Source organism: Ascidia mentula, chromosome 6 (assembly GCF_947561715.1).
Source record: "Ascidia mentula chromosome 6, kaAscMent1.1, whole genome shotgun sequence".
Lineage (NCBI taxonomy): Eukaryota > Metazoa > Chordata > Ascidiacea > Phlebobranchia > Ascidiidae > Ascidia > Ascidia mentula.
In genome coordinates, this window is record NC_138571.1 from 679,027 (window position 1) to 703,087 (window position 24,061).

Sequence of the window (24,061 nt, forward strand, 5' to 3'; positions counted from 1 at the left end):
GGCTTTCAGAGAACTTCGTTTTATAATGTCTTTTAATTTGTTTTTATCGCCACCGCGCTTTGTACCGGGACAAGATGTTGGCCAGTTTGTTTCTTTGTTTGAATCGTACTATGAGAGTGTGAAAGCTAGCGAGGAAGTGAAGCGTCACCTTTTTTTAACGTCAATTGATGATGACCTCCGCTGGATAGTTAAGGGAAACGACAATAACGTTTTCCAACTGAAGTACGATGAGTTAATTAGCCGCGCCCTAAAGCAAGGTTCTGACCAATCACAACTCCATGAAACACGCGCGATGTTGTTTGGCCGGAGGCAGTTGTCACAGGAAAGCATTAAGGACTTTGTGTACGCTTTAAAAGCTCTCGGCGACAAGGCTTGTCCCACGGAGGAGAGTATTAAAAATGAGGTTTTATATTCATTGCTCTTTGTTGTCATGTTGGACCAGCACATGGCTAGGTCCTTGCCGCAACGGCTGGAATTCAAACGGGACTTTTGGATGGCCGCTTAGATGGTATTGTCTACGCATCTACCGGAAATGTCCCAGGTTTTAGGCGTCTGTCGTCGTGGCGTTCAAGAATCATCAGGATCGAAACAACCGGAAAAGGATGCAGACATCGGTGTTCTCCAAAAAACTGTGACCGCGCTCCAGAAGGACATTGAGTTTGTACGACGGGAGGTGCAGCAATTGGGTAAACCAACACATCGGATAGCAGATAGGTTGGCTCGCCGCTGTTTCGCCTGCGGTAAACCAGGACTCTGGCAAAGATTTTGCCCCATGCAAGGTAAGCGCGGCTTTTATACCAGTTTCATGCCTCGCAGGAATTTCGATAAAAGATCTGGTACCCCTGTGACCCAAGAGGCAAAAGCAAGTATATGTTTGAAGGACACCGAACCCACAGCTTTGAATCCTACCAATAATCAGAACACGAGCAAGAGTCCAACCAAACCCCAATTAGTCCGGTTTGTCAACGTTTCTATCGCTTCTGAGCCGGTATGTGCTTTAGTTAATACTGGTGCAAGTGTATCTTTGATTAGCCAAAAGTGCTCAGAGACATTGAACAATGATCGCCTTAAAATCGCTGGGCCAAGACGAACGCTTTTCTGGAGATAATTGTAGTTTGGTTTCAGTTATCGGAAAAGTCACTGTAAATGTTAAGCTGGGATGGCTAGATGTCCCCACGTGTTTATATGTCGCGTCGGGCGTCACTCACAACTTAATTTTGGGATTGGATTTTCTGCAGAAGAACCGCTGCAGTGTGTGTTACGACCAAAATTTGTTGACAGCGGGCCGTGCCCAGGTACCATTACTCTCGTCGTCTTTCGTACAACGTACCAGGGATATTTGTGTGACCGACGCGACAGAAATCCCTCCAATGTCGGAGGTGTGGGTCACATGTCGTTACCACCTTGACGTCTGCGAAGAAGACATCCCAGAGTTTCAAGTTAATATTGCGCAAAGACAGGGGTTCGCAGAAAAGATTGGACTCTGTACAGCGAACTGTGTCTCAACTGTGCGGAAAAATGAGGTAAACTTACGTATCGCCAATTTTAGCGACGACCCAATCCTAGTGCCATCAGCAACCAGGGTTGCTGTCGCGTTTGGCAACGTTACGTGTCCAGTATCGGAATGGTGTGTTGTTGTTGAAGATAGCAGTGTGCAACCTACAGAGGAAGTTTGCAATATCTCCCATGCCCACATACCGACCAATGAAGAAAGTTGGGAATGCATTCACCAAGGCGTGAGTATCGGAGATGGGTTGTCGGAAACCCAGAGGGCGGATGTTTTAAAACTTCTTCGTCGCCATCAAAACGCATTTTCGATCAACTTTGACCTAGGCCGGACTGATCTTGTTCGACATTTGATCGACACCGGGGATGCGGCACCAATCCGTCAACATCCTCGAAGAATGTCCATCCATCATAAAGGTTGAGAAGATCATCAACGAAATGCGAAGCCAAGGACTCGTGAGACCTTCAACCTCGCCATGGTCAAGTTCGATTGTTCTGGTGAAAAAGAAGTCTGGTGAGTTGCGATTTTGCGTCGACTATCGACAAGTAAACGAAGCAACCAAAAAAACAGTTACCCTATTCCCCGGGTTGATAGCCTGGATGAAATGTCTGGGTCACGTTTCTTTTCCACCCTTGATCTGAAATCTGGCTACTGGCTGATCCCCATGGGCGGCCAATCAAGGGATAAGACAGCTTTTGCCAGTCACATGGGTTTGTTTGAATTCACCGTGATGCCTATGGGATTATGCAATTCAGCGGCAAGCTTCCAACACCTACTGCGTATTGTGCTACAGGGCATGGTCAGCCTATCTAAATGCATGGAGTTTCTTCATTTCGTTTTGACTTTCGTTTTGAAAAACGAAATTTCGTTTCGTATGACACTTTTTCGTTTCGAAACGATATACAAAAACGAAATTTTGGGTAAAAACATAATGCCAAAAAACAAAAAAAAATTGTAATTTAATGGGCACTTGATGATGCCCTTGAGCGAAACATGTCGGTTTGGAGGAAATTTTGTATCAAAACACACTTGCATTTTAAAATCAAAATTTTGTTTTTTTTTCGTTTCGAATAACGTTTGCGAAACGAAATTTCGTTTTCGTGTTAGGTTTGAAAGCGAAATAGAAGTTGGTTTGGGTTCCCCCAAGAAATTAGTTTAATATTACAAAACTTAAATGAAATTGAGACACAATTGCGTGCCATTTCGAAATACTCGAGTTGTTTTACGCGACTGTAAAGTGTAATGATGTTATTTACGTAGAAAACAGTTGATTTCAGTGATAACATTATCACCACGCACTAAATAAGCGAAATTTCGCGGGTTTTACATCCAAGTAAAGCAAAATCGTGATTGTTCATCGTGATAAAGTGAATCCTGCACTATTTACGCCAAAAGATGATGAAAGATCTTGTTTCACATACGAATCTGACCGTGTGCCGCAAAGGGGAATTGGAAACGAAATTTTGGTTTTAAAAACAAAATTTCGTTTCGAATAACGTTTGCGAAACGAAATTTCGTTTTCGTGTTAGGTTTGAAAGCGAAATAGAAGTTGGTTTGGGTTCCCCCAAGAAATTAGTTTAATATTACAAAACTTAAATGAAATTGAGACACAATTGCGTGCCATTTCGAAATACTCGAGTTGTTTTACGCGACTGTAAAGTGTAATGATGTTATTTACGTAGAAAACAGTTTATTTCAGTGATAACATTATCACCACGCACTAAATAAGCGAAATTTCGCGGGTTTTACATCCAAGTAAAGCAAAATCGTGATTGTTCATCGTGATAAAGTGAATCCTGCACTATTTACGCCAAAAGATGATGAAAGATCTTGTTTCACATACGAATCTGACCGTGTGCCGCAAAGGGGAATTGGAAACGAAATTTTGGTTTTTAAAACAAAAATTCGTTTCGAATAACCTTTGCAAAAGGAAATTTCGTTTTCGTGTTAGGTTTGAAAACGAAACAGAAGTTGGTTTGGGTTCCCCCAAGAAATTAGTTAAATATTACAAGCCCACAATGAAATTGCGTCACAATTGTGTGACATTTTCGAATTACTCGAGTTGTTTTATGCGACTGTAATGTGTAATGATGTTTTTTACGTAGAAAACAGTTTATTTCAGTGATAACATTCTCACCACACACTAAATAAGCGAAACTTCGCGGGTTTTACATCCAAGTAAAGCAAAATCGTGATTGTTCATCGTGATAAAGTGAATCCTGCACTATTTACGCCAAAAGATGATGAAAGATCTTGTTTCACATACGAATCTGACCGTGTGCCGCAAAGGGGAATTGGAAACGAAATTTTGGTTTTTAAAACAAAATTTCGTTTCGAATAACCTTTGCCAAAGGAAATTTCGTTTTCGTGTTAGGTTTGAAAACGAAACAGAAGTTGGTTTGGGTTCCCCCAAGAAATTAGTTAAATATTACAAGCCCTCAATGAAATTGCGTCACAATTGTGTGACATTTTCGAATTACTCGAGTTGTTTTATGCGACTGTAATGTGTAATGATGTTATTTACGTAGAAAACAGTTTATTTCAGTGATAACATTATCACCACGCACTACATAAGCGAAATTTCGCGGGTTTTACATCTAAGTAAAGAAAATTGTGATTGTTCGTCGTGATAAAGTGAATCCTGCACTATTTACGCCAAAAGATGATGAAAGATCTTGTTTCACATACGAATCTGACCGTGTGCCGCAAAGGGGAATTGGAAACGAAATTTTGGTTTTAAAAACAAAATTTCGTTTCGAATAACGTTTGCGAAACGAAATTTCGTTTTCGTGTTAGGTTTGAAAGCGAAATAGAAGTTGGTTTGGGTTCCCCCAAGAAATTAGTTTAATATTACAAAACTTAAATGAAATTGAGACACAATTGCGTGCCATTTCGAAATACTCGAGTTGTTTTACGCGATTGTAAAGTGTAATGATGTTATTTACGTAGAAAACAGTTTATTTCAGTGATAACATTATCACCACGCACTAAATAAGCGAAATTTCGCGGGTTTTACATCCAAGTAAAGCAAAATCGTGATTGTTCATCGTGATAAAGTGAATCCTGCACTATTTACGCCAAAAGATGATGAAAGATCTTGTTTCACATACGAATCTGACCGTGTGCCGCAAAGGGGAATTGGAAACGAAATTTTGGTTGTTAAAACAAAAATTCGTTTCGAATAACCTTTGCAAAAGGAAATTTCGTTTTCGTGTTAGGTTTGAAAACGAAACAGAAGTTGGTTTGGGTTCCCCCAAGAAATTAGTTAAATATTACAAGCCCACAATGAAATTGCGTCACAATTGTGTGACATTTTCGAATTACTCGAGTTGTTTTATGCGACTGTAATGTGTAATGATGTTATTTACGTAGAAAACAGTTTATTTCAGTGATAACATTATCACCACGCACTACATAAGCGAAATTTCGCGGGTTTTACATCTAAGTAAAGAAAATTGTGATTGTTCGTCGTGATAAAGTGAATCCTGCGCTATTTACGCCAAAAGATGGTGAAAGATCTTGTTTCACATACGAATCTGACCGTGTGCCGCAAAGGGGAATTGGAAACGAAATTTTTGGTTTCGAAAACAAAATTTCGTTTCGAATAACGTTTGCAAAACGAAATTTCGTTTTCGTGTTAGGTTTGAAAACGAAATAGAAGTTGGTTTGGGTTCCCCCATGAAATTAGTTAAATATTACAAGCCCTCAATTAAATTGCGTCACAATTGTCTGACATTTTCGAAATATTCGAGTTGTTTTATGCGACTGTAATGTGTAATGATGTTATTTACGTAGAAAACAGTTTATTTCAGTGATAACATTATCACCACGCACTACATAAGCGAAATTTCGCGGGTTTTACATCTAAGTAAAGCAAAATCGTGATTGATCATCGTGATAAAGTGAATCCTGCACTATTTACGCCAAAAGATGATGAAAGATCTTGTTTCACATACGAATCTGACCGTGTGCCGCAAAGGGGAATTGGAAACGAAATTTTGGTTTTTAAAACAAAATTTCGTTTCGAATAACGTTTGCGAAACGAAATTTCGTTTTCGTGTTAGGTTTGAAAGCGAAATAGAAGTTGGTTTGGGTTCCCCCAAGAAATTAGTTTAATATTACAAAACTTAAATGAAATTGAGACACAATTGCGTGCCATTTCGAAATACTCGAGTTGTTTTACGCGACTGTAAAGTGTAATGATGTTATTTACGTAGAAAACAGTTTATTTCAGTGATAACATTCTCACCACACACTAAATAAGCGAAACTTCGCGGGTTTTACATCCAAGTAAAGCAAAATCGTGATTGTTCATCGTGATAAAGTGAATCCTGCACTATTTACGCCAAAAGATGATGAAAGATCTTGTTTCACATACGAATCTGACCGTGTGCCGCAAAGGGGAATTGGAAACGAAATTTTGGTTTTAAAAACAAAATTTCGTTTCGAATAACCTTTGCCAAAGGAAATTTCGTTTTCGTGTTAGGTTTGAAAACGAAACAGAAGTTGGTTTGGGTTCCCCCAAGAAATTAGTTAAATATTACAAGCCCTCAATGAAATTGCGTCACAATTGTGTGACATTTTCGAATTACTCGAGTTGTTTTATGCGACTGTAATGTGTAATGATGTTATTTACGTAGAAAACAGTTTATTTCAATGATAACATTCTCACCACACACTAAATAAGCGAAACTTCGCGGGTTTTAAATCTAAGTAAAGCAAAATCGTGATTGTTCATCGTGATAAAGTGAATCCTGCACTATTTACGCCAAAAGATGATGAAAGATCTTGTTTCACATACGAATCTGACCGTGTGCCGCAAAGGGGAATTGGAAACGAAATTTTGGTTTTAAAAACAAAATTTCGTTTCGAATAACGTTTGCGAAACGAAATTTCGTTTTCGTGTTAGGTTTGAAAGCGAAATAGAAGTTGGTTTGGGTTCCCCCAAGAAATTAGTTTAATATTACAAAACTTAAATGAAATTGAGACACAATTGCGTGCCATTTCGAAATACTCGAGTTGTTTTACGCGACTGTAAAGTGTAATGATGTTATTTACGTAGAAAACAGTTTATTTCAGTGATAACATTATCACCACGCACTAAATAAGCGAAATTTCGCGGGTTTTACATCCAAGTAAAGCAAAATCGTGATTGTTCATCGTGATAAAGTGAATCCTGCACTATTTACGCCAAAAGATGATGAAAGATCTTGTTTCACATACGAATCTGACCGTGTGCCGCAAAGGGGAATTGGAAACGAAATTTTGGTTTTTAAAACAAAAATTCGTTTCGAATAACCTTTGCAAAAGGAAATTTCGTTTTCGTGTTAGGTTTGAAAACGAAACAGAAGTTGGTTTGGGTTCCCCCAAGAAATTAGTTAAATATTACAAGCCCACAATGAAATTGCGTCACAATTGTGTGACATTTTCGAATTACTCGAGTTGTTTTATGCGACTGTAATGTGTAATGATGTTTTTTACGTAGAAAACAGTTTATTTCAGTGATAACATTCTCACCACACACTAAATAAGCGAAACTTCGCGGGTTTTACATCCAAGTAAAGCAAAATCGTGATTGTTCATCGTGATAAAGTGAATCCTGCACTATTTACGCCAAAAGATGATGAAAGATCTTGTTTCACATACGAATCTGACCGTGTGCCGCAAAGGGGAATTGGAAACGAAATTTTGGTTTTTAAAACAAAATTTCGTTTCGAATAACCTTTGCCAAAGGAAATTTCGTTTTCGTGTTAGGTTTGAAAACGAAACAGAAGTTGGTTTGGGTTCCCCCAAGAAATTAGTTAAATATTACAAGCCCTCAATGAAATTGCGTCACAATTGTGTGACATTTTCGAATTACTCGAGTTGTTTTATGCGACTGTAATGTGTAATGATGTTATTTACGTAGAAAACAGTTTATTTCAGTGATAACATTATCACCACGCACTACATAAGCGAAATTTCGCGGGTTTTACATCTAAGTAAAGAAAATTGTGATTGTTCGTCGTGATAAAGTGAATCCTGCACTATTTACGCCAAAAGATGATGAAAGATCTTGTTTCACATACGAATCTGACCGTGTGCCGCAAAGGGGAATTGGAAACGAAATTTTGGTTTTAAAAACAAAATTTCGTTTCGAATAACGTTTGCGAAACGAAATTTCGTTTTCGTGTTAGGTTTGAAAGCGAAATAGAAGTTGGTTTGGGTTCCCCCAAGAAATTAGTTTAATATTACAAAACTTAAATGAAATTGAGACACAATTGCGTGCCATTTCGAAATACTCGAGTTGTTTTACGCGACTGTAAAGTGTAATGATGTTATTTACGTAGAAAACAGTTTATTTCAGTGATAACATTATCACCACGCACTAAATAAGCGAAATTTCGCGGGTTTTACATCCAAGTAAAGCAAAATCGTGATTGTTCATCGTGATAAAGTGAATCCTGCACTATTTACGCCAAAAGATGATGAAAGATCTTGTTTCACATACGAATCTGACCGTGTGCCGCAAAGGGGAATTGGAAACGAAATTTTGGTTTTTAAAACAAAAATTCGTTTCGAATAACCTTTGCAAAAGGAAATTTCGTTTTCGTGTTAGGTTTGAAAACGAAACAGAAGTTGGTTTGGGTTCCCCCAAGAAATTAGTTAAATATTACAAGCCCACAATGAAATTGCGTCACAATTGTGTGACATTTTCGAATTACTCGAGTTGTTTTATGCGACTGTAATGTGTAATGATGTTATTTACGTAGAAAACAGTTTATTTCAGTGATAACATTATCACCACGCACTACATAAGCGAAATTTCGCGGGTTTTACATCTAAGTAAAGAAAATTGTGATTGTTCGTCGTGATAAAGTGAATCCTGCGCTATTTACGCCAAAAGATGGTGAAAGATCTTGTTTCACATACGAATCTGACCGTGTGCCGCAAAGGGGAATTGGAAACGAAATTTTTGGTTTCGAAAACAAAATTTCGTTTCGAATAACGTTTGCAAAACGAAATTTCGTTTTCGTGTTAGGTTTGAAAACGAAATAGAAGTTGGTTTGGGTTCCCCCATGAAATTAGTTAAATATTACAAGCCCTCAATTAAATTGCGTCACAATTGTCTGACATTTTCGAAATATTCGAGTTGTTTTATGCGACTGTAATGTGTAATGATGTTATTTACGTAGAAAACAGTTTATTTCAGTGATAACATTATCACCACGCACTACATAAGCGAAATTTCGCGGGTTTTACATCTAAGTAAAGCAAAATCGTGATTGATCATCGTGATAAAGTGAATCCTGCACTATTTACGCCAAAAGATGATGAAAGATCTTGTTTCACATACGAATCTGACCGTGTGCCGCAAAGGGGAATTGGAAACGAAATTTTGGTTTTTAAAACAAAATTTCGTTTCGAATAACGTTTGCGAAACGAAATTTCGTTTTCGTGTTAGGTTTGAAAGCGAAATAGAAGTTGGTTTGGGTTCCCCCAAGAAATTAGTTTAATATTACAAAACTTAAATGAAATTGAGACACAATTGCGTGCCATTTCGAAATACTCGAGTTGTTTTACGCGACTGTAAAGTGTAATGATGTTATTTACGTAGAAAACAGTTTATTTCAGTGATAACATTCTCACCACACACTAAATAAGCGAAACTTCGCGGGTTTTACATCCAAGTAAAGCAAAATCGTGATTGTTCATCGTGATAAAGTGAATCCTGCACTATTTACGCCAAAAGATGATGAAAGATCTTGTTTCACATACGAATCTGACCGTGTGCCGCAAAGGGGAATTGGAAACGAAATTTTGGTTTTAAAAACAAAATTTCGTTTCGAATAACCTTTGCCAAAGGAAATTTCGTTTTCGTGTTAGGTTTGAAAACGAAACAGAAGTTGGTTTGGGTTCCCCCAAGAAATTAGTTAAATATTACAAGCCCTCAATGAAATTGCGTCACAATTGTGTGACATTTTCGAATTACTCGAGTTGTTTTATGCGACTGTAATGTGTAATGATGTTATTTACGTAGAAAACAGTTTATTTCAATGATAACATTCTCACCACACACTAAATAAGCGAAACTTCGCGGGTTTTAAATCTAAGTAAAGCAAAATCGTGATTGTTCATCGTGATAAAGTGAATCCTGCACTATTTACGCCAAAAGATAATGAAAGATCTTGTTTCACATACGAATCTGACCGTGTGCCGCAAAGGGGAATTGGAAACGAAATTTTGGTTTTTAAAACAAAATTTCGTTTCGAAAAACCTTTGCAAAAGGAAATTTCGTTTTCGTGTTAGGTTTGAAAACGAAACAGAAGTTGGTTTGGGTTCCCCCAAGAAATTAGTTAAATATTACAAGCCATCAATGAAATTGCGACACAATTGTGTGACATTTTCGAAATACTCGAGTTGTTTTATGCGACTGCAATGTGTAATGATGTTATTTACGTAGAAAACAGTTTATTTCAGTGATAACATTATCACCACGCACTACATAAGCGAAATTTCGCGGGTTTTACATCTAAGTAAAGAAAATTGTGATTGTTCGTCGTGATAAAGTGAATCCTGCACTATTTACGCCAAAAGATGATGAAAGATCTTGTTTCACATACGAATCTGACCGTGTGCCGCAAAGGGGAATTGGAAACGAAATTTTTGGTTTCGAAAACAAAATTTCGTTTCGAATAACGTTTGCAAAACGAAATTTCGTTTTCGTGTTAGGTTTGAAAACGAAATAGAAGTTGGTTTGGGTTCCCCCATGAAATTAGTTAAATATTACAAGCCCTCAATTAAATTGCGTCACAATTGTGTGACATTTTCGAAATATTCGAGTTGTTTTATGCGACTGTAATGTGTAATGATGTTATTTACGTAGAAAACAGTTTATTTCAGTGATAACATTATCACCACGCACTACATAAGCGAAATTTCGCGGGTTTTACATCTAAGTAAAGCAAAATCGTGATTGATCATCGTGATAAAGTGAATCCTGCACTATTTACGCCAAAAGATGATGAAAGATCTTGTTTCACATACGAATCTGACCGTGTGCCGCAAAGGGGAATTGGAAACGAAATTTTGGTTTTAAAAACAAAATTTCGTTTCGAAAAACCTTTGCAAAAGGAAATTTCGTTTTCGTGTTAGGTTTGAAATCGAAACAGAAGTTGGTTTGGGTTCCCCGAAGAAATTAGTTAAATATTACAAGCCCTCAATGAAATTGCGTCACAATTGTGTGACATTTTCGAAATACTCGAGTTGTTTTACGCGACTGTAAAGTGTAATGATGTTATTTACGTAGAAAACAGTTTATTTCAATGATAACATTCTCACCACAAACTAAATATGCGAAACTTCGCGGGTTTTACATCTAAGTAAAGCAAAATCGTGATTGTTCATCGTGATAAAGTGAATCCTGCATTATTTACGCCAAAAGATGATGAAAGATCTTGTTTCACATACGAATCTGACCGTGTGCCGCAAAGGGGAATTGGAAACGAAATTTTGGTTTTTAAAACAAAATTTCGTTTCGAAAAACCTTTGCAAAAGGAAATTTCGTTTTCGTGTTAGGTTTGAAAACGAAACAGAAGTTGGTTTGGGTTCCCCCGAAGAAATTAGTTAAATATTACAAGCCATCAATGAAATTGCGACACAATTGTGTGACATTTTCGAAATACTCGAGTTGTTTTATGCGACTGTAATGTGTAATGATGTTATTTACGTAGAAAACAGTTTATTTCAGTGATAACATTATCACCACGCACTACATAAGCGAAATTTCGCGGGTTTTACATCTAAGTAAAGCAAAATCGTGATTGATCATCGTGATAAAGTGAATCCTGCACTATTTACGCCAAAAGATGATGAAAGATCTTGTTTCACATACGAATCTGACCGTGTGCCGCAAAGGGGAATTGGAAACGAAATTTTGGTTTTAAAAACAAAATTTCGTTTCGAAAAACCTTTGCAAAAGGAAATTTCGTTTTCGTGTTAGGTTTGAAAACGAAACAGAAGTTGGTTTGGGTTCCCCCGAAGAAATTAGTTAAATATTACAAGCCATCAATGAAATTGCGACACAATTGTGTGACATTTTCGAAATACTCGAGTTGTTTTATGCGACTGTAATGTGTAATGATGTTATTTACGTAGAAAACAGTTTATTTCAGTGATAACATTATCACCACGCACTACATAAGCGAAATTTCGCGGGTTTTACATCTAAGTAAAGCAAAATCGTGATTGATCATCGTGATAAAGTGAATCCTGCACTATTTACGCCAAAAGATGATGAAAGATCTTGTTTCACATACGAATCTGACCGTGTGCCGCAAAGGGGAATTGGAAACGAAATTTTGGTTTTAAAAACAAAATTTCGTTTCGAAAAACCTTTGCAAAAGGAAATTTCGTTTTCGTGTTAGGTTTGAAATCGAAACAGAAGTTGGTTTGGGTTCCCCGAAGAAATTAGTTAAATATTACAAGCCCTCAATGAAATTGCGTCACAATTGTGTGACATTTTCGAAATACTCGAGTTGTTTTACGCGACTGTAAAGTGTAATGATGTTATTTACGTAGAAAACAGTTTATTTCAATGATAACATTCTCACCACAAACTAAATATGCGAAACTTCGCGGGTTTTACATCTAAGTAAAGCAAAATCGTGATTGTTCATCGTGATAAAGTGAATCCTGCATTATTTACGCCAAAAGATGATGAAAGATCTTGTTTCACATACGAATCTGACCGTGTGCCGCAAAGGGGAATTGGAAACGAAATTTTGGTTTTTAAAACAAAATTTCGTTTCGAAAAACCTTTGCAAAAGGAAATTTCGTTTTCGTGTTAGGTTTGAAAACGAAACAGAAGTTGGTTTGGGTTCCCCCGAAGAAATTAGTTAAATATTACAAGCCATCAATGAAATTGCGACACAATTGTGTGACATTTTCGAAATACTCGAGTTGTTTTATGCGACTGTAATGTGTAATGATGTTATTTACGTAGAAAACAGTTTATTTCAGTGATAACATTATCACCACGCACTAAATATGCGAAACTTCGCGGGTTTTACATCTGGGCTTTTTTCTCTTAAGTTTTAGATGCCCAGCTGCGACTCGACCTACATTGCAAGTTATTTTTGCGTTGCCCCACTGTGTTGGAAATTAACTAGTGCGTCGTGACAGTGTTGGTGATGGTTTTACAAGGCTGTTAGCCACTGTTTCAATTTACAAAAACGTCATGCAATATTGAACATGTTTTGTGAACAAAAGAAAAAAAACAATAAAAGCCTGTTTCGAACAGTTCCAAAATGTTCCGCACGTAGATCTCATTTGAATTCCCGTTTGAAAAATGCATGCAAACCAAATTTAGTTTTGATTTAACAACGAAATGCAAGTTGGTTTGGGTTCCGCCAATAAATTACTAAAATATCACACCACTTATGTTTATCAATAAAATTGTTACATAATTACGTCATAGATTTACAATAATAACAATCCACGAACTGCATGTTGCTATTCGAAAGTTTAAAGTTGTTATTTGTGTGAAAAGCAGTTTATTTTAATGTCAAGTTTACGCTAATTATGCGTAAATTGAATATTTACTTTGAAGTAAAGTAAAATTGTAATTGTTTTTATAATATTTAACAGAACAACGAACACTAAGGCGTGTTTCGAAACAATTCCAAAATGGATCGCACGAACATCAGTTATTTACAAGTAATCATGTTTCCCAACAACCAGGGCGTTGGAAACGCAAATTTTGGTTTCGAATTATAATTTCTTTTCGAATAACGTTTGCAATTTTCTCAGCCGACAATAAATCTGCGTAAATTTAATGTTTACTTTGAAGTAAAGCAAAGTGGTGATTGTTTTCATTACAAGTAATCGGGCGTCCCTTCAACCGTGCAGGCAGTGTTGCCAGGTAAAATTTTCTAAAACCGCCCAACGCCTTGCCAAAACTAGCCCAAAAACCGTCCAAACAAGAAATTTCTGAAACAAGCCCAAAACCAGCCCAATTTTACTCTGACTTAGCTTGAAATCGACAACTGTTAGTGAATTGTCGCACTCAGTAGCTTTAACCTACCGCGGTTACGTTTTTTCACATTTGGTTCTGACCATGGCGCTACCTATTACGTTTTCTTTAATTGCAAGGAGCATTAATACATAGCAAAAACATTGCAATATTTGATGAATTTGGGTCATAATATAACTAAAACTAACAACTTTAAAAAACGCAATCAATTAAAACATGTATTTTTACAACTACAAAATCTCGTACATCTGTATTCCGTAGTTTCGTCATACGCGTGTGTAAAGCGATCAAACGTGGAAGCTGCAAGCATTATGGCAAAACAATTTACCCACTACGAAAGACCTCTTGACTGCATTGTTTTCTCAAGCAATCCTTAGTTCATTGGTTACTATATTTTTTAAATTTGTTTGCAAAAATAAAATTTTCTCAGCACCATTGCTGCTTTGCAAAAACGACTCCAGTTGCATGGTTCAAGTTTCTGTCGCACCCACCCACTGCGTGTTTCTCTGAACGCATTATTACTCTCTGCGCCGTACGATTGTTTCGTTTGTCGGGAAATGAACGCATTGGTTTACTCTTGGTATGAGACATTAGTGCCAGAATGCGTGATTATAGGGGTTGAAAATGTCATTGGCGAACCCGCCCAATAAACCGCAACCCGCAACTCGTAAAAATAACCCGCAACTCGATGTTGAAAACCAGGCCAATTGGGCGGGAATACCGCCACCCTGGCAACCCTGCGTGCAGGTTTCGATCGTTTATGCAGTTTATTAGGCGTCTGGTTGTCCCTGGGCTTTTTTCTCTTAAGTTTTAGATGCCCAGCTGCGACTCGACCTACATTGCAAGTTATTTTTGCGTTGCCCCACTGTGTTGGAAATTAACTAGTGCGTCGTGACAGTGTTGGTGATGGTTTTACAAGGCTGTTAGCCACTGTTTCAATTTACAAAAACGTCATGCAATATTGAACATGTTTTGTGAACAAAAGAAAAAAAACAATAAAAGCCTGTTTCGAACAGTTCCAAAATGTTCCGCACGTAGATCTCATTTGAATTCCCGTTTGAAAAATGCATGCAAACCAAATTTAGTTTTGATTTAACAACGAAATGCAAGTTGGTTTGGGTTCCGCCAATAAATTACTAAAATATCACACCACTTATGTTTATCAATAAAATTGTTACATAATTACGTCATAGATTTACAATAATAACAATCCACGAACTGCATGTTGCTATTCGAAAGTTTAAAGTTGTTATTTGTGTGAAAAGCAGTTTATTTTAATGTCAAGTTTACGCTAATTATGCGTAAATTGAATATTTACTTTGAAGTAAAGTAAAATTGTAATTGTTTTTATAATATTTAACAGAACAACGAACACTAAGGCGTGTTTCGAAACAATTCCAAAATGGATCGCACGAACATCAGTTATTTACAAGTAATCATGTTTCCCAACAACCAGGGCGTTGGAAACGCAAATTTTGGTTTCGAATTATAATTTCTTTTCGAATAACGTTTGCAATTTTCTCAGCCGACGATAAATCTGCGTAAATTTAATGTTTACTTTGAAGTAAAGCAAAGTTGTGATTGTTTTCATTACAAGTAAACAGGCGTCCCTTCAACCGTGCAGGTTTCGATCGTTTATGCAGTTTATTAGGCGTCTGGTTGTCCCTGGGCTTAGATGCCCAGCTGCGACTCGACCTACATTGCAAGTTGTTTTTGCGTTGCCCCACTGTGTTGGAATTTAACTAGTGCGTCGTAACAGTGTTGGTGTTAGTTATTTAAAGCTGTTAGCTGTTTAAAAAAATGAAAATTTTTTGTATAAAACGCATAAGAACGAAAGCTGAAGCGCATTTCGAAACCGCACCAAAGATCAGTGTTAGTCAAGCAAATAAGCCGTACCAGAAAAAGAATAATTCAGCGCCGCGGCAGTAGTGCAATTGTTATTATTTCTGGGTAGATTGAGCCCTGATGATATTTGAATGAAAAATCTTTTAACAGTTTATTTTATTTTTTTTTTTTTTAAATTGACGCTTTTTTCTGTAACCAATAGTTATTCACTCAAATGAAAGAAGGTTTTATGTCAAATTATTTTCGGCTACATTGATTTCAAAGTCTTTGTTCGGCACAGTTTTTCTTTGTCAAAGTTACGTGGTTCAGCGGAGGGCGAAATGGACAATTTCAGAAGGAGAAAGTTGTTTGCCAAGTAAGCTTAATTAACTTTTTTTTTTGAAAAAATGCTTGTTCTTTAATTTTAACTTTTGTGTGTTTTAAGTTGATGTTAAGTTTTGGTAGTGATGTATCGAAGCTTCGGTTAACCGAATTTATTTAAAAAATTTTATCAACAATAGCGTGTGGACCGCATGAAAAATTTTTAATACTATGAAGATCACAGTCTTTTGTGCGAAAAATCTTTTTTCTATAATTGTGTTTCACACATGACGTAACAATTAGCTATTACGAATGCGAGTTATTTATGTAAGTCGTAGCATTTACGATGCAGTTGATTGGTGACCGCGGTCAAACACATTTCGTTGCGATACACTTATAGGTGTTTAAAAAACTCAACAATAATGTAATGTACATGTTCTGTGCTTATTCTTCACCATTTTTTTGAACATTCTATGACCCGGAACATCATTAAATTGACACTTGTATGCAGCGCCCAAATGCTCGCTATCTACGCATTATGTAACTATTCATTTTGATCACTGTCAAACCCATTGCGTTGCGATTATACTTCATAGGTGTTTAAAAAAATGCAATGATAACGTGATTTATATGTTGTAAGCTTGTTCTACACCAATTTAAAAAATTCTCTGGCCCGGAACATTATTATTTTGTCACTTTTATGCACTGCCCCAAATGTTCGCTGTAACAACGCAGAACGCACATCTTGAGATTCACACAGCGTAACCGCGGCTGTAACTATAAGTAGTAATTAGATTAGTGGTTCTTAAACTATTTTGGTCGCGCCCCCTTACTAGTCAAATCTTGCCCCCCTCTTAGTCCGACAACTCAAAAAATGCGCAATTCAAAAACAAGCTTTTTTTAACGTTTGTCAATGGGAGGGATGTGACTGCATTTTTGAAACGAAACAATCTGCAAATACTCTGCACTGCTCTTTTTTTCTAAACTTCGATATCTTTAAATATTTGCCGCAGATAAAGGTAGCAAAACTATTTTCGACAATATAATGATCAATTTTGGTACACAGTTACCATTGTAACAAAACTGATGTAAAGAGGGACAAACATCATAATCTTTCAAACATTTAAACAAAGGTTTCTTTGCATGGAAATACTAAATACAAATGGAACGCTGATTGGTCATTTTTGAAAATGTTTGCGCTCCCCCTTGCCAAGCATCTACACCCCCCCTCCCCACTTTAAGAACCCCTGGTTTAGATAATGAATTTAATGTGCATTTTACACAAGTTGTTTAAAGCCCTTTTCATTCATATTTTCACAAAATTTTATGTTTTGGGCACTTTTTTTCATAGCATTTTTCACTCTTGCTGTGTAATTTATTTTATTTTATTTTACTTGCTGTGTAATTTATTGCATTTTTCACTCTTGTGGTGTAATTTATTTTATTATCATTTTTAGAGACTATAAGAAGGATGAAAAAGCTTCAAAGAAACATAAAAGGTATATACAACGTTTATTGGCTTCTTATCAGTTGTCTTGGCTTCTGATCAGTGGTAAAACTTTAAAAAAAATGTTTTTAACTCCCTCATCTAAGAATGGTTTTTGGCTTCTTTAACAATCTTGGTGTTGCAGAAATAAAAGAAAATTGGGTTGTTTACTTTATAATTTTAATTTTTTAACAGAACCCTACAGTTTTCTGATAGCAGCAGTGATGAGGATAGCTTATATTGGTAAATATATGATTACTAGTGCTTTTAACTTCTGAAAACCGTTGGGTGATGTAAACATGTATTTTCTTTTTATTCAAGTTTATCATCGTCATCTGATGACTCTACTGAAGAAAGCAGTAGCAGTAGTTCCTCCAGCAGCAGTAGCAGTGACTATAAACAATACCAACAATTTCTGAAATGGTAAGTGTTTTGTTACTTTTTACATGCTGTTTACATCAGTCGGGGGGAGGGGGGACTTAACCATTTTTAATTGGGGACACAAGCTCTATAACAAAACTTCCATTTTTTGTGGTAAATTTATTGTCCTATGCAGCACAATATGTCATATTTTCAAAAAGTGTCCAAAAAAAATCTTCAACGTTTTTCAAAAACTAGTCATTGTGACATTACTGTTACATAACAAAATAGAGTTGCGTCAGTAAAAAATTTTTATTAAGTTGATCTGTTTTGTGTCAGGTTGATTAGGTCAACATTTAAAAAGAGGTTTTGGTTTAAGGATTTAGACAAAAAAAATACAGTTGCATTCATTCATTTATGAGAACTGAAAAAAAATTTTTGCTAACTTTATGCAATGGTGTAAACTTTAAAATGCCAGTTATGTGACAATTGCACAAACAACTGTGTTTGCATGTTTCCATTAAAAACTATTTAACACGTCTTTAAATCTCCTAAATAGGTTGAAAAGCTTCACATCCTAAATAAAAAAAAAGCTAGAGTGTTTATCATTTGATTAGTTTCAAACATGAGGAAACCTCAAAATTACTTTACCTGACCTTTCATTTTTTTACACTTTAAGCAGACTTATGATAAAATTGTGTTACATACCCGACCATGCCATTTTTGTTTTGCAATATATTTTATCTATTAATGTTTGTTAAAATTTTTAAATAATAGACAATTGGCAACCTGCTTCCTATAGAGAAACAGCGAATAATTAGTGTCTGAATGAATCAATAGGTTTACAAGATTTTATACTGTTGTTTTTGTTTTTTTCAGGAAAGCAAAAAAAGACCAAAGGTTAGAATTTGCTAATGTCTTGTGTTATGTAACAAAGATTTTACCACTTCACTAATTTGCAGAAAAAAAATTGAGCGATATCACCATAAAAGGAGAAAAGACCGCAAACACTCAAAAAAAATGTTCAACCCAGAAAGCAACATAAAAAGTATGCTTTATAAGTTACATAAATTTTATTCTAGGTTAGTCAATTAAAAACTAAAGTAAAATACGTGTAAAATTTTTGGATATGCCTTCAGTAACGTTTAATATACTTTGTAGAATCATCAAGTGGTTTGAGGGAATGCCATGCATGTGATAAGCTGTATAAAAATGTCACATACCACTACAAAACATACCATCCAGACATGGACAAGTCAGAATTCCTGTATGCCAGTAGGGCGAAGAAAAACAGAATTGGAAAGTATCAAAATTTTGAGGGACACTTCTGTCCCATTTGCGGAAGGGCAGTAAAGAATTTATCTAAGCATTATGAAAATTTACATAAAACAATCGACACCAAATCCAAGCAATTTCAAACTCTTGTTGCAAAGACCCAGATTGGTTCTTTGCAATCTGTAATAACTAAATATGAGGAGCACTTATCAAAGTTTGGAGTAGGGAAACGCAAAAGAGTTGACAAGGCAGTGGCCCACTCAAATGCCAACCAAATAAGAACTTTAATACCAACTATTGAAGTATTTAAAAACCCCCAAAAGATTTTTGAAAATTTAGAGCAACATTTGAAAGGTGAAGGTCAAGTTTCATCGAAAGTTGCATATTTGTCTACATTACTGAATTTCCTTAGATTTTACAAAAACAATCAGTTTGATTTGATTTCCGAGAAATGTTTAAATTTAGTGCATTCGGAAACAATGGACCTGCATGCACGCATAAACAAAGAGAAAAAGAAAAGAGAATTTTACACTAAAGAAAAATCCAGAAAGAAGTTGTCCAACATAAAATCAAATGCATATAATGCCATACTACAGTACGAAAAAAGCGAAGAATTCAAGAGAGTTGCAAGAATTAGAGCCATGTCTGAATCCCAAGTTGGAAACGAAAACCTGCAACTATTGTATGGGGATATTTTCTGCAGGGTGATATGCAGACTAGGCTGTAGACCATCTGTAATGATTGGTCTCCTCATTAGAGAGCTCCAGGACTATGAAAAAACTGACGAGGGCAATTACTCAATTCTGGTGGTGGACCAGAAGGACAAGCAACCGGCGTGCATTGTTTTAAATGCACTTGAATTACAAGACATTGAAACCACCAGTAAATTGGCTTGGATGTATCACAAGATAAAACCTACAGGGCAGTCACCAGTTTTTCCAACAACGTCAGCAAGAAACTTAGCAGCAACAGGCTCATTTAAAATGACAAATGCAGAATTTTCAAAAATTTTTAAAAAGGTTATTCCTTTTGTGTTTGAAAACACATCTTTAACGGCGACTGAAGTACGAAAACTCATACACACATGGATGGCAGATGAGCCAAAAGAGGTTCAAATTGCTGTGGCAAAAGCCTCTGGTCATTCACTTGCTGTTGCTGACCAAGTATATAATGTACAACACCCACACAGAAGGGTTGAAAAGGCTCGACTGTTGTTGGAGGCTCGTGCCTCTACATCTGGTAAGTGTTGTGTGTGATTTGTATTATATTAAATATATTTCTTCAGTGAATGGTTAACTTTTTATTTGTTTTTGACAGATGTTCAACCAGCACCATCACAACAACAAGATGATTTGCAAGGTTTGCACTATTGATTGCCTCTGTATAGTTAAATGTTTAAAGACAAAATAAAATATGGTTAACCTTTCAATTGTTTTTGACAGATGTTCAACCAGCACCATCACAACAAGATGATTTGCAAGGTTTGCACTATTGATTGCCTCTGTATAGTTAAATGTTTAAAGACAAAATAAAATATGGTTAACCTTTCAATTGTTTTTGACAGATGTTCAACCAGCACCATCACAACAAGATGATTTGCAAGGTTTGCACTATTGATTGCCTCTGCATAGTTAAGTGTTTAAAGACAAAATAAAATGCGGTTAACCTTTCAATTGTTTTTGACAGATGTTCAACCAGCACCATCACAACAACAAGATGATTTGCAAGGTTTGCACTATTGATTGCCTCTGTATAGTTAAATGTTTAAAGACAAAATAAAATGTGGTTAACCTTTCAATTGTTTTTGACAGATGTTCAACCAGCACCATCACAACAACAAGATGATTTGCAAGGTTTGCACTATTGATTGCCTCTGTATAGTTAAATGTTTAAAGACAAAATAAAATGTGGTTAACCTTTTGATTGTTTTTGACAGATGTTCAACCAGCACCATCACAACAACAAGATGATTTGCAAGGTAATGAATACGAACAAATTACTAAAATATTGTTAAAGTGTTTATCTTTGTCTGGCTTTTTGTTTTGTAGAGGTCAAGTTTATTCGAGTAGTGTTCTTGGATGATGGTGAATGCCTTGACATCTACCGGATTACAGATTTGAAAACGGAAGGCCGAAAGAAAATAAAACACTTTGAAGAAATAAAGGTGAAAGATTTGTGCTTCGCTCGCTGGCCTGGAAACAAACTGTTTTACAAGGCAGGGAGAATTGCCAAAGATGAAGGTAAAATGAATTATCAGTTCTAATTTTGTTAAGCATAATAGAATCATGAGTTGTTTTTGAATGCTGGGAAACAGTACATAATTTAAGCTTTTTTTCTGTGAACAGGTCGGTCAAGCTGCACACATTCTGATTCAGAGGCCTCAAATATGTCCCCATCAAAACCAAAAAGCTAACAATGAAATGCAATTTCAGCCTTTGATTAATGTTGTTAGTTTACATTAACGTTTTTGAGTGTGAATGGTCTGATTATTTCTGTCAAGTGTTATGCTGTAAATGACTTAGTTTACTTAAAATTGCCTTCAAATGCTTTAATATTTCTGCTGGTACCAAGTGTACGCTGTGAATGACTTTGTTCACTTATAGAAAAATTGCCTTCAAATGCTTTAATATTTCTACTGGTACCAAGTGTTTGCTGTAAATGACTTAGTTTACTTAAAATTGCCTTCAAATACTTTAATATTTCTGCTGGTACCAAGTGTTTGCTGTAAATGACTTAGTTTACTTAAAATTGCCTTCAAATGCTTTAATATTTCTGCTGGTACCAAGTGTTTGCTGTAAATGACTTTGTTCACTTAAAATTGCCTTCAAATGCTTTAATATTTCTGCTGGTACCAAGTGTTTGCTGTAAATGACTTTGTTCACTTAAAATTGCCTTCAAATGCTTTAATATTTCTGCTGGTACCAAGTGTTTGCTGTAAATGACTTTGTACACTTAAAATTGCCTTCAAATGCTTTAATGTTTCTGCTAGTACCAAGTGTATGCTGTAAATGACTTTGTTCACTTATAGAAAAATTGCCTTCAAATGCTTTAATATTTCTGCTGGTACCAAGTGTTTGCTGTAAATGACTTAGTTTACTTAAAATTGCCTTCAAATGCTTTAATATTTCTGCTGGTACCAAGTGTTTGCTGTAAATGACTTTGTACACTTAAAATTGCCTTCAAATGCTTTAATATTTCTGCTGGTACCAAGTGTTTGCTGTAAATGACTTTGTTCACTTAAAATTGCCTTCAAATGCTTTAATATTTCTGCTGGTACCAAGTGTTTGCTGTAAATGACTTTGTTCACTTAAAATTGCCTTCAAATGCTTTAATATTTCTGCTGATACCAAGTGTTTGCTGTAAATGACTTTGTTCACTTAAAATTGCCTTCAAATGCTTTAATATTTCTGCTGGTACCAAGTGTTTGCTGTAAATGACTTTGTTCACTTAAAATTGCCTTCAAATGCTTTAATCTTTCTGCTGGTACCAAGTGTTTGCTGTAAATGACTTTGTTCACTTAAAATTGCCTTCAAATGCTTTAATGTTTCTGCTGATACCAAGTGTACGCTGTAAATGACTTTGTTCACTTAAAATTGCCTTCAAATGCTTTAATATTTCTGCTGGTACCAAGTGTTTGCTGTAAATGACTTTGTTCACTTAAAATTGCCTTCAAATGCTTTAATCTTTCTGCTGGTACCAAGTGTTTGCTGTAAATGACTTTGTTCACTTAAAATTGCCTTCAAATGCTTTAATGTTTCTGCTGGTACCAAGTGTACGCTGTAAATGACTTTGTTCACTTATAGAAAAATTGCCTTCAAATGCTTTAATATTTCTGCTGGTACCAAGTGTTTGCTGTAAATGACTTTGTTCACTTTTATAGAAAGTCCTTCAAATGCTTTCATAATTTTGCTAGTACTGAGTGTTATGCTGTACATTAATTTTCTTTATTCACTTTCCATCAAATAAAGTCTTTACGCTTAATAGTTCTGATGTATTTACATAATTTTGGGGATTTTTGACAGTTGTGATGTGTGTTGCTCAGCAAACTTATGTCGTTTCCGATTGGTTCACTGGCCAACGAGGTTACCGCCATGGAGAATACTTAGGTTCGAAAAGTCTTGCTACTTGTTTTGAATTGAATAAGGGTCAACCTTTTTTGAGACGTCACCTAGAACGGCGCACGTTTTGGAGCAAATCATTCAATAAATCACAAACTATTTTGTTTATGAGTCTGAGAATCGCTGGGCTTTTTCTTATTGGTATCTTGTACCTGTAGGTCAAAAATGACTAGTGTAGCTTTTGCACTTTTAAATTAAATAAGGGTCAACCTTTTTTTGAGACGCGTCATTCGCCTAGAACGGCGCACGTTTTGGAGCAAATCATTCAATAACTCACAAACTATTTTGTTTATGAGGCTGAGAATCACAGGGCTGTTTGCTATTGGTATCTTGCATGTGTAGTTTAAAAATCACTATTATAACTTCCGTACTTTAAAATGTAATATGGGTCAAACTTTTTTGAATCGCGTCAAGCCGTTTATTTGCTTGTTTCAACTTCAATTTTAATAAAATTTTGCAACGTGATACCACTGTCCATTTGATATCGGACTGTGGAAACCGTTTGCTTTTAATTACATTGACTTTAAATTGGAAAACGAATAGACGTTTTAAACAGCTTGATCCTTATTATCAACTCAAATACTACGAATTTCAGTCCTATGCATACAACAATGTGTTAGATATTGAATGATTATCGTTGAAACAGGCCGCTAATCAGAATTTCAAGTAGCTTGACCCTTATTAACTCCAAAACTACATAAGCCACAACATTAATCTTTGCAGGTCTTATAGTGGATACCAACATGAAACAGCACAGCGAACTTCAGTCCTATGCATACAACAATGTGTTAGATATTGAATGATTATCGTTGAAACAGGCGCTAATCAGAATTTCAAGTAGCTTGACCCTTATTAACTCCAAAACTACTCAAGCCACAACATTAATCTTTGCAGTAGTATTAGAGGATGCCAACATTAAACAGTACAGCGAATTTCAGCACTGTACATCGAAAAATGTGTAGAATATTCGATGATTTGCCTTAAAACGGGCGCAAATTTTATGACGGTGGTTTGACGCGTTTTAAACATCTTGACCCTTATCAACTCTAAAAGTACGATAGCTACAGCATTCATGTTTGCAGTACTTATAGTGGATATCAACATGAAACAGCCCAGCGAATTTTAGCACTATGCATACAAAAATGTGTTAGATATTG

General features: G+C 35.9%; 2 protein-coding genes and 1 pseudogene across 2 annotated transcripts in view; 2 read left to right on the top strand and 1 right to left on the bottom strand.

Moving 5' to 3' along the window:
• Positions 1-24,061, bottom strand: part of LOC145906415 (protein NLRC5-like) — an 83,539-nt gene that overhangs the window by 20,807 nt on the left and 38,671 nt on the right. The gene's annotated exons all lie outside the window — the stretch shown is intronic.
• On the top strand, positions 26-505 carry LOC145906236 (uncharacterized). The gene has a single exon (XM_082993665.1). The coding sequence runs from the start codon at positions 26-28 to the stop codon at positions 503-505; it is 480 nt and encodes a 159-aa protein (XP_082849791.1).
• On the top strand, positions 15,686-20,990 carry LOC145906127 (uncharacterized; annotated as a pseudogene).